The sequence below is a fragment of the Leguminivora glycinivorella genome, chromosome 4 (assembly GCF_023078275.1).
Source record: "Leguminivora glycinivorella isolate SPB_JAAS2020 chromosome 4, LegGlyc_1.1, whole genome shotgun sequence".
NCBI lineage: Eukaryota > Metazoa > Arthropoda > Insecta > Lepidoptera > Tortricidae > Leguminivora > Leguminivora glycinivorella.
In genome coordinates, this window is record NC_062974.1 from 24,434,024 (window position 1) to 24,446,267 (window position 12,244).

At 40.8% G+C, this 12,244-nt stretch overlaps 1 protein-coding gene across 2 annotated transcripts; it reads left to right on the forward strand.

Moving 5' to 3' along the window:
* The first annotated feature begins 884 nt into the window (after window positions 1-884).
* Window positions 885-12,204, forward strand: LOC125225295. Of its 2 annotated transcripts, none has more exons than XM_048128935.1 (13): window positions 885-981; window positions 1,898-2,055; window positions 3,182-3,276; window positions 3,918-4,033; window positions 6,133-6,320; window positions 7,058-7,133; window positions 7,627-7,728; window positions 8,121-8,273; window positions 9,055-9,168; window positions 9,806-9,959; window positions 10,150-10,272; window positions 10,701-10,895; window positions 11,489-12,204. In XM_048128935.1, the coding sequence occupies exons 1-13, from the start codon at window positions 901-903 to the stop codon at window positions 11,653-11,655; spliced, it is 1,722 nt and encodes a 573-aa protein (XP_047984892.1). In that variant the 5' UTR covers window positions 885-900; the 3' UTR covers window positions 11,656-12,204. The 2 variants fall into 2 exon arrangements, with proteins under 2 accessions (XP_047984892.1, XP_047984893.1); XM_048128936.1 differs by having other exon boundaries at window positions 12,053-12,204.
* Window positions 12,205-12,244: the final 40 nt, after the last annotated feature.

Here is a 12,244-nt window from a genome sequence, read left to right on the forward strand (position 1 = left end):
TAACTTAAAACCATGTTCTTGAAATATAGCTGAGTCTCTAATCCCTATCAATTTACCATAGCTAAAAGCCCTAAAAGGTCCCTAAAATTGTCACAAGTGAGGTTGCGCGCTCTCCTGAATCTAAAGTTCAGCTTCTGATTTCGCGAATACCAGTGATGTGAGCTGGAGACTGCGCGCTTTGAGCGAGTATTGCATGATTTTTCAATGATGAAGCTTAAGTACAAGGTAAAGCAAACAGAGCGATAATAAAGGCGACGACCACGACGCTAGCACTAGAGCATTCGGACCGTGTGTTCGACAACTTCGACAGGAAACTGCTTGTGTGTGTGTGTGTGGGGGGGGGGGGGGGTCGCCGGCTTACATGTTATTTAAATATATGGCTAGTATACCAATCAACATGTTCTTTACACATGTGTCCACAAATTCTTCTTTAGTGAGATTGCACGCTCTCCGCTCTCCTTATTCCAGTTTGATATACTTATTGTAGTTGGATGAATGAGGGTTTTCTAAATCGTTTTTTCCACCAGGCGGCGATACTGAAGCGCCTGGTTTTTCTAACAGCAAAAGCAAACTTTAATATCGTATCGTCAATCTAATATCGTATCGCCACCCTGGTGAACAAACGATTTAGTAAACCTTCATTAGACGTGCAAACTGATCTCGTTTTTCTAAAATATTAGTGGATTTACACACGTGTTAAGTCGATATAACGCTCGGCATGTTTCGATCCATTTCCGAGGATCTTTTTCTAGAGTAACGCATACTGACGCGCTCTCCACGAGAAAAGGAGGTCGCTACTCTTGAAAAAGATCCTCACATTCATTATGAAATGTTATAACTTGTGAACATTAATTAATTGCAAATATAACGAATATTTCAGGTCGAGATTACCGAGTGCGCATGACTTTTCGGGTCCGTGGGAGCCTCGAAAACGAGAAACTGGAGGAGTTGGTCGACCGAGCCATTGAAATGGGTGGACAGGTGCGTCTGTCTGTGGCATCGTAGCTTTTGAACGGATGAACTGATTTCATTTTTTTTGTTTAAAAGCTACTTAAGTTAGTCGAGAGTGTCCTTAGCCATGTTTAAATTGATTAATTGTCATGCTTAATTGCCATGCCATGCCATGTTTAATTGGTTGAGAATTGAGGGAAGGCATGGATAAATTCGCACACATCCAGCAGGCCTCCGTGGCGCAGTTGGAAAGGGCGATGGCCCCGGCAAGGCCAAAAAGGTCGCAGGTTCGAGTCCTGCCGGAGGTGTGAATTTTTCCTTTACTTAATTTGAAAACATGTTTAAATTGTTTAATGTCAGTTTTCTTGCTTTTTGCCAAATCATCACTTTGATGCTTGTTGACCAACGCCTACGAGTTAACAGTCGAAGCGTTCGAACGCGAGAAGTAAAAAAAGACGGGAAAAGCCAGAATCTACAATCCCTAAACCTCCTAATCAAGGTACAATTTCCTAAAAATTTAGGGCAGGAGAGAGAGAGAGAGAGAGAAAGAGAGACAGTCGGATAGCTACACTAACGACCAGGCAGGCAAGCATGATCACGCGATAAATGATAATACAGGCCGGGACACTATTTGTAAGTCCGATAGGGACGGCCAGATGTTTTATCATTTATCGCGCGACCATATTTGCCTGCCAGGTATAAAATTCCATCCTGTATCCATACTAATATTATAAATGGGAAAGTGTGTGTGTCTGTTTGTTTGTCCGTCTTTCACGTTAAAACGGAGCGACGAATTGACGTGATTTTTTAGGTGAAGATAGTTGAAGGGATGGAGAGTGACATAGGCTACTTTTTGTCTCTTTCTAACGCGAGCGAAGCAAAAGCTAGTATTTAGATAAAGAGAGGCGGATAGCTTACCTAACGTCAAATTTGATCCTGTATCCAGGTTCGTGCCTACGTGGGCACGCTGCTCATACTCCGGCTCCCGACCAGCCCCACCAGTGTGACTGCCGAGTTCATCAAGCAGGTCACTGACAGGGCCAGCTATTACGGCATCACTTCGCTCAACATCAGTCTGCCGGACAGCGAGGAGATTCATAAAAGGTATTTTGGTACCATTGAGATATTTTGGTATTTTGTACACGAATGGAGTGAAATGAGAAAATGAAGATCATCAACTTAAGTTGGCAATTGCCATACATGACTGATCTATCAGATTTTTTATCCCTGAGGCCCATTTCTCAAAACTGAAAGTTACAAGCGGAAGTCTCTTTCCAACTTGTCATACTTATTAGACAGTGAATAGCACTTTTAAATTGTAACTTGTAGCTTCGAGAAATGGGCCCCAGTGGCCTGTTTCTCGAAAGGTACAAGCCTTGTATTACAAGTGTGTTTCCATGACAACCCATACGATTTGACAGTTCGCGCACTTGTAATACAAGGCTTGTACCTTTCGAGAAACGGGCCCCTGGTCAATTGACTGGGATTGATTCATATCAGTGTATTTTTAAAAACTTAATGAAGCTAGCTAAAAGTTTAAAATTGGATCATTGAGTAAGATGGCTGAGATGCGCGCCATATTCGTGAACGGGTGCTGTTTGTAAAGACCGGTCTGTTTCAGCTAATAGGGGCTATGCTATTCTATGTAACATTAATTTTGAATGAGATTACGTTGAGGCACTCTGTTCGGTCCTTGTTTGTTTATTTTCTTTCTGACTCTTGGAGACCATATACATCTCCAAGGAAAAAAGTAGATTAGGTATATATATATTTTTTTTTTCCTTTGCTTAAGACAACAAGAGTCTTTTACAACTCTAAAGTTATTTTAGTTATTCGTTTTTTTTTCTTCATGTATAATTTTTTTAGATGTACTTTGACACTTAGAGACTCTATACATCTCAAACATCTCTTATTAATAATCATAATAGCTTTGTACTTTGTATAATTTCTTGTGTTAATATTTGCTTATTAAATTGTATCTCGTTTTTTTTTAATGCATGTTAATTATAAGATGTAATGTTTTGAAAAGAAGTGGCCCGCCGAGTTTCTTGCCGGTCCCATAGTGGGTACCCTCCTCCAACTGAGGGGGGACTGAAATCTTCTCGAGGCTGAGGCGTAGGGTTAGAGCCGGCGTAGTTTTATTTGACGTTCATAAGCGCATTGTAATATGCCTACTTGGAAAAATAAATATTTCATTTCATTTCATTTGATTTCATTTCATTTGTTTTAGAGCTATAAGCGAGTCCAGGAAGGGTATTATCAGTTACGCTGGATACACTGCTAGCTACCTTGACAGCTCTGAGCAAGCCCTTAGAGCTCTCACAGGTGAGTGATATTTTTAATAGTTAAAATGTGAGGTAGGGCATAGCGAATGATATTCCGCTTTGCGTGGTAGGGCACAGCACAGCGGATATCGTCTCGCTCGAATCTAGAGCAGAGCCCAACTGGGGAAGTACCTCCGCCTTACAGAAGACCGCAGCCAAATAGCACTAGACCCTACTCATAGTGTTGTGTTCCTGCCGGTGAGTAAGGCTGCCAGAGCTCAACGAGGGTGCGGTGTGCTGATGACGGGAGGACTTACGGAACTAACTTGTTCCGTCTATTGTCCTTTGAGTCGTCGGCAACCCGAACCCTCCTTGGAACTTGTACACTCCTTTTTGCTGTGTACTTAACACAGCAAAAGGGAGTGTACAAGTTTCTAATGGGGTGGCAACGCGCATGTGACACTGTTTGAGTTTCAGGCGTCCATAGATTACGGTGACCGCTTTACATCAGGCGGACCGTATACTTGTTTGCCACCAACGTAGTATTAAAAAAAAAAAAAAATGTGAAATCTCTTATGGTTGTATAAATATATAGTTACTAGTCAATGATATTTGATATTCCTATAGAAAATTGAATCAAAAAATCTCAATAATCACTGCAAAAAACACCATGACATTTTAGAAAATTTATATGTTTTACAGAACCCAAATTGTGGCAACGTATGGATTCCGCGTATATGACTATAAGCCTCTTGAAACAGACAGTGTGGAAATACGTCTCTTTCTACATTCATTACAGATTGTTCCTGATTATTACGGTAAGTATATTTCGTTTTGTTTTGCGTTGCGGTACATGAGTTAGACTAGTAAGCTCTACGATGACATCAGTATTATTTCATTTTTGCATTCAAATAAAATGTAGGGATACTAGGGATGCATATGGTCTTATTCCAATAAGGCTTTCATTGCTCCAATCCAATCACTTGCATTTCGACCTCGAAAAGCTTTGCATTCTATTATAATTTATAGGGCCTGAAGCCAAGAGTACCACTAAAGTGGAAAAGCGATACCGAGAAATAACTACGATACTTACAATATGGACTGTAGGTGAGTAATTCCCGAAAAGTTTGTACATTTTGATCACGTCTCCGATTTGGATAAAAATTGGTAAGCTGCTATCAGACATTTTTGGAAACCTAGTGGATCGTGCTCAGCATCATGGACTCTAATAAGTCTAAGTGATGCTGAGCACGATCCACTAGGTTTCCCAAAATGTCACAGGTAGTTTGTATGAAACCTTCTTTTACCAGATTTCTATACATTTTAGGTAACAAAAAGGAAAGTTTCATACAAACTAAGGACCTGGGACATTTTGGGAAACCTAGTGGATCTTGCTCAGCATCATCCTGGACTCTATCAGCCTACCCATTTTTATCAAAATCGGAGATGTGATCCAAATGAACAAACTTTTCGGGAATTGCTAAGGTACAGACTTGTAAATGACAGTTGCGTTTTATTCGCTACTGACGAGCGTAAGGCACTGATCTTCGGAGGAAATAGACAGCGTACGCATTTCAGTTACTTATCCCTCTGCTCAAAAACTTGCTCAAATGTGAAAGCGCATTTAGCGCAGTATAAAACTCAATACAATTTCACAATCGATTTATTGTTATTCACTTCTCCAAAGATCTCCACTCGGTCCTACCAAGAGCGAGTGTCTAAGCAAAAGAGGAGCGAGAGGTTGGCTCAGCGACAATAGCGATGGCTCAGTGACAATATCATCCAGGGCCGGATTAAGGGTAGAGCGAGTGGAGCGGCCGCTCTAGGCGCCGAATGGTAAGGGGGCGCCAAAAGGGTGGGAGAGTGTTGCTACTGTTGCTAGGGCGCCGCGAAAGATGTTTCTAGCTCTTGACGAACCACGTTGTTGCGAGGCCGAACGACAAAGACAATGTTACGTCGCTATCCAAACGGTCAGTGATTATCCGCAATTCAAAGCGGAGTTCCTCTTAAAGCCAAAGGCGCAAAACGTCTCACAGAGGCGCAATTTTGTATGAGTCAAAGGATCGTAAGCGTGATGATAAACGCACTTCTAATAACCCAAATCTAAATACCCCAAAATATGCCAAAGGCCGAATAACATGAGATGATTAACCTATTTAATTCCAAGCTTTGCTCTTCTGCAGTTCGGCAATTAGAGTCGAACTTCTCGACTTCTCAATGTCTGTCCAAGTTGGCCATTGCTGCAATTTGCTTTTCTCTCCCATGCCTTGCCTTGGCCCTGAACTAAAGCTCAAATCCGACTGTTATCAATTATTGGTTTCATGGTCTGCCAGAGCTTGGTCTTTGGCCTCTTTGTTTCATCACAGCCATTTGTTCTTGTCCTAGTGAACTCCTCAATGAACACGCCGCACAGGAAAGCATTAATCTCGCGTACGTTTGTCCTATGAAAGACAAAAGCTTTTATAGAATGAAGCTCCCCCTCCCTCCATAAATAATAGGAAAAATTTTCGCGCTCACTACGCTCGCGCTTACAATTCCTGCCGATACACATACATATGAAATATTTTAGTTACCTAGTCAAATGGTTGTGACGTTTCAGATGGACACAGCGAATCTATGAGCATTTTGGCGTCGAACCCCCCAAAAAAGTTTAAACAAAGGGGCGCCAAAACTATATCTCGTTCTACCCTGATCGAGTGCGCGGGCCGACGCTGATATCATCGCTCTTCTTTGTAAATAACACAGGAGCGAGCCATCTTTTGTTCGTTTTTACCGCCGATAGCTCATCGCTTGTTCGATTTTGGTGGGACCAGTGCTCAAGTAATTGCCATGATTGCTACGTAGCAATCGTGGCAATTACTTGGGCACTGGTCGTAGTTTTACGAGTAGACACTTCTGAGAGTCTTTTACTTTGCAGATGCTATCAGCAATGGTGACAGGCGCCATAATCGGCGTGTTCCTGTCGTACCAACTGAACGAGATGGCGACAACCATGTCCTCGTCCCGCTGGCAAGGAGAAAAGATGACCGTGGAGTTCATGGAGCAGAGCACCATATTAGTGCTCAGGGTGTCCTTTACGGATGAAGCCTTCTCGATCGCTACTGGGTTAGTTTTTTTTCTCAAACATGGTATGAAATATTGATGTTATGTGCCTTATAATATTTGGCAGCGAAGTATGACGTTGCAGGTGCGGCTAGGACGATTGATAGATAATGGAATTTCATACAAATCTTGCAGGCCAAGGCCGGCAAAGTCTTCTTTTTTAATTTCCAAACACAGATAATTGTGACATAACATCCAGGTATTTAGCCAATTAAAAAAAAACTATAAGGGGCTTTATAGACGTGCCGACTGCAACTGGTACGGGCCCTAGACAATATTTGATTTTGGGTGCGTTTTCATACAAAAAAAAAATTTTCGTCGACTACAATTTCTCCTAATGCATCGTACCAAATTTCAAGATTCGATTTCACGGGAAGTAGCCTAGGTTTTGATTCCCTCGCGAGTGTCGACAATTTGCCGCACAAACGGCTGTAGTAGTTTTTGGTTGAATTGGCTTAGAAGTTTGATATGAATCCACCATAGCTCCAAGGGACAGTAGAGAAGAATTTGATATAAATTCCAGCTTGATCCCTCCACGCGTTCCTGAGAAAAGGGTCGTGATAGACAGACAGACGGACGGACAACAAAGTGATCCTATAAGGGTAAGGGTTCCAGTTTTACATGTTACATAGGTACGGAATACTAAAAAGGCTCCTCTAATTGTCACGCCGTATAGATCAAAGTAAATCAGACTTACTGTTTTTTTTTTAGAATGGTTTACAAATCTTAGCTTGTTTTAGCTACGCCATGTCAACTACGGGAGCGAAACCTGTGGAGACGGCCAACATGTATTACACCGCCATACCGTTCACTGAGGTTGGTTTCTTATTTTGATTACATTTTAAACAATATTCATGGGCCCATTTCTCATTGTTTTTTTTTTCAACTGAAACACAAGAAAGGTTGGTTCTGTGCTAGGCAGGAAGTTGCTGGAGGAACATACAGTTCTTGATAACGTCCTAGATGATCTTTATTAGAAGATGGACAGTTTTGACTCGGTGTTATATCGTACCCTAGCCCTAGTGTATCGTGTAGCCTGTGTGGTGACGGGTTAAGAATTTCACCACCCCCTTTCTTCCCGTGGGTGTCGTAGAAGGCGACTATGGGATATGGGTTAAATTGTGGCGCAGGCGAGAGGCTGGCAACCTATCACTGCAATGTCACAGTTTCGTTTTCTTTCAACCCCTTATTTGCCAAGAGTGGCACTGAAGCTTTAGCAGTTTCATGTGTTCTGCCTACCGCTTTATGGGATACAGGCGTGATTGTATGTATGTATGTATGTTATATCGTAAACCCTATGTTGATGCAGAGTTTGTCCGAGTACCTGGTGCTGCGAGCGATTGACTCCCCACAACACTATGTGTACGCCTACGCTTACGGAATGGAATTGAAGGATGAGGAGAACCTTGACGTTCGTATCTTTATTGTTTATATTAAATTATTACATAGATCACCCCTTGTCGAATGCTCTTCTGATTTTCAGACATGATCCCACCAAACACATCTGTTAAAAAGGGGGCCAAGTTCCTATCGGCTAATTGTTCGCCTAAAAAATAGTTGAAATCGAATCCAATGCCAAGTTTAGATGCACTTTAAAATCGATCATAATCATCTTCATCAACAGCCTGATCCAATGGTAAACATTTGCCATTCCCAAGACTCTCCACCACACTCAGTCCTACATTAAAGAATACTTCTAAATTTGAACTTTCATCAATGCGATTGTACTCAGTTCAAAATTGTTTTGTTCTTTTTTAAAGGAACTCCTCACAGGTTAAGGTTTCCTTGACACTTTGCTTCCAGATCCACGTGTTATACAGCCCGATTCATCACGATACCGCAGCAGCGGCGCGGTCGTTAGGTCGCGTATACATGGCCCTTCTGCGGCATTACACCAAAAATCTGGACGCGGACATCCAAGTTACTGATGATCCGCTCGTGCTTGACTCTGCTCCGGTAAGTTTCACCTTTTAACCGCCAAGAACGCCTAAAGGCCTCGTGTGCTGACGTGCCTACGACGCCAGCAACGCCTAAAGTTGCTATCGCGTACGCTGTCAAAGCAATTGTCCTGCTGACAGATAAGGTTTATTTACTTATAGAGGTATTGGCGTGTAGGCCACATTTTGACGCAAGACGCAAAGCGTTCCAAAGATAAAATACTTACTGTTCTTCTTCCTCCGATATCGTTCACCGAAGATCGGGGTCGCATAGTCAGTAAATTTTGTTCATTAATCAGTTGAACGCGATAAACTAGGGCGACGTGACTTCAACGAATACATGCTAAAATGCGGAGTTCGTCAAGGAGGGGTAACGTCACCGGACCTGTTCAGTCTCTATGCTAATGACTTGAGGAGGTGAGAGTGAGGAGTGAGAACTTACGTGAATAATATTTAGATGAGTATGGTCTCAGAGGGCAGAAGAAGCTGCTGACGATCTGTGAAAAATATGTTTTTGAATGTTGCCAATTTTATTAAGAAAATGTACTAGATTTGATAAACTGTTACGTTATTATATTTGACTGACTTTCCATCACACCGCAGCCGTGCGGCGTGATATTTAGCTCATGTGTACTAATACCAAATCACTACTGTTACTGACGATCTGCTTGTTCTTGACTGTAAGTTCAGTAAATGAATCCTTGTCATCATCTTCATACGTGACCTCCATCTTCTATGACAACTTTGCAGGGGACATTAAGGGTGACGAAGATAACTACCTAACCAATATTCTTTTACAGTCTCAAAAGAAAACCAAAGTTCCGCCGCTCGTCATACACTTTATGCTGATTATAACTATAGCGCATATAACCTTGCTGCCTACAATGGAACATGGTCTTATAAGACACATGCAGGTAAAGAAATATCTTCCTACTTACCTTTATTCTGAAGCCAAACACCAAACGAAAAGAAAAATAAGTAATATCAAGATGATAAATGCACGAAATCGTTGTCGATGTTTCGATTGTTTTCTACTAAAGATTTTCATCATCACAAGGCCCCATCCCCAGGATCTACCAAAGTTACCAAACGCAGACGCTTATTTATACGACAGCATCAATACCCATCCTAGAGGAAAAATGATATATCTAATAAATAATAATAAATAATTAATAAATTATTTATTTGCAAAAAATATGGTACAACAAGTTGATAATGGTAAGATTCCTGTACAGTGACATATTTTGCTGGTTAGGCATGCAAAATGTGGTCTTAATCTAAAATACATTGCATGTATAAGAGCACAAGACGTAGGTTGGGTACTTAAAACTATAAGGCACTAAGTACCTTATCCTATTCTCTAGCCGCCCAGAGCTAATCTGTCAAATTTGTCTAACTATCAAAATTGTGTTTATCTTTGCAAGATCTCTCATCAATCTTAGTTAATCCTGTTAGTCCGCTGAAAATAAAATCATGCTGAAATTAGTTTGATTTCCTCAAGATTTATTTCACCAAAAAACGTAAACCTAAGCCATAAGTCTTACTTCACAGGTGAACGCGATGAATTTCTCCCCTTTCCGTTACTGGTTCTCCCTCTTCTGTTGCGATATCGTCCTCTATTGGACCCTGGTGTTCATCATTACAACTGTTCTCTTCTGCGTCATGTACTGGGTAGCACCGGTTCATTTCTTGCACAGGGATTTGAGTGAGTAATTACATCATTAAAGCTTAATATTTTATTTTGCTGTATCAATTCCCTTGACCCTTTTGCATATGCACCAGTATGTTTTGTGCCAACAACAACAAACTTTTTGTATAAGTATTTTCGGAGATATCTATATGTTCACTTCAGGTGCTACAGTAGGTCCTATTTTGATGACTTTGTGTGTTCTCAGTCGTGATCCCGTTTATGCTCGTAATGTATGGCTTTAGCTGCGTGCCGCAAGCATATCTCTTCAGTTTGGGACCCAGCGGAGCTTTAAACTCTATGTCCTTCGTCATATTTAACATAATTTTCGGTGAGCTTATTGGATTTACGTAATACAATACGTAGGTACTCACAATAGCAGCCTAGACAAATCACATTCGTATAATATTCACTTTTATTTCATAATTTACACCCATAAACCTAAACCGACTTACATCCATCACCCAGATCACCCTACACTTTCATTTCATCTAAGCAAGATACGTTACATAAAAAACTTTACTCGTACTGCAACTTATTTCGAACACTTCATTTCGCTTACCTACTTCTGCAGTAAGTAGTTCTGAGTAATGGATGTTTTTATGTATATAATTAAATATTTTGTATATTATATATATCGTTATCTGGGTTCCCACAACACAAGCCTTCTTGAGCTTACTGTGGGACTCAGTAAATCTGTGTAAGAATATCCTACCTAATAGGTATATTTATTTATTAATGCAATCATATTTTTTGCAGGTGAAGCTTCAGTAATAAGCCAGTTTATTCAAGGCGACGCGTTCAACCTAGCCGAGAGGGCGCTCAGCCTCTCCCCACAATATAACGTGGCCAATGCATTCGTTCAGATCACCAAGATCTTTGTCTACAATAGCGAATGCGTCATCTACAAAGCTAAGAAGCTCTGCAAATCTAATGTGTTGCATAAATGTTGCAGTAAGTTCATTTATTTTGTTATTTTATATATTTCATTTTAAATTTCTGTTGCTCACTGTCTCTTTTCGTGTACGGTACTTATGACAGTCTAGTCTCAGAAAGGCCCTGTGATTCTGAATGTGATTCCAGTCTGAGACTCGTAAAAAACGAGTCCTTCAAATTTATATTAAGCTACTAACAGTAACTAAGACTACTAAGGCTTTTGGATTGGATCAACCAACAACAATCAAAAGAAAAAATAGTGCGTGGAGTGGAGTCTCCGAGCGGAAGAAGTGAAACTTCGTAATGTGTTGTTTTTCAAAATTCGAGTTGGCAACACTGTCAGTTGAAAGTCGCATTAGAAGTTTTACTTCAAAAACATGTATATTTGTAAGAGTTTTGAATGATTCACGGTTATTTTCATTAGACTTATATTGACCGGGATATAGACCGTAAAAGGTAATCACGGTCTATATCCCGGTCAATATAAGTCTAATGTATATTTGTGCTACGAAAAGTCTTCAGAATGGGTTATTCGAATTGCGATAGACATTTTCTATCAACAATTGATTGATTTGGCTATACCGCCAGAATATCCTATTCTTGCTTTTCAGAAAAGTGTGGCATTATGCAAGCCTGCTTCGAGCGTATAACCTACCTATCTAAAGCCGGCATCCGCGACGAGATTCTCTGGACCGTCTACCACTCTCTCATCTTCAGTAGCCTCCTCTTCACCTGGGAGTACAAGGTGTTAGACATAAGTAGTTCGCGACGCGAATGAAGGGTTCAAATGAAGTACTTCACTTGATATATCTCCTTCATTCACTAGTTTGGATTTCATGACATCATTTAGTACCTACTTCCGCAGCTCAATTAATCTACTTATTCGTTTACTTACTAAGGTTTTTCGCTGAAAGGACAAAGACACCATTACGCTACGTTTAAACCTTCAATTCATAGATTTGTATTTGATTGATATTGAATCTTATCATATTACTCATATTAGTCTTCATGTTCAATCATCTAACAAATTCTTCATTTCGTTCAATACATATATCCTGAATGACAGATCTGAAACGAATAGGTAGATATTACTGTTGAAGATACAGATGAATCTGTTCTAATGAACTTGGGTATTACTCTTATCTTTTCGTTTACACATTTTGTGCATGCTCAAGGTGCTCCAGCGTCTGTGGTACTTTGCGCGCCAACGCTGGTTCCCGCCGGAGGAGCCCCCTATGACGATGGAGGCTGCGGGGGGCACGCAGGAGCGGTCCGACGTAGTGGCTAAAACCATATATATGAAGCAGAAGAAGAAAAAGAGGGGTATGTTTCGGCTTCGCGAAAATAACTAATTGTTAGGTATTCGA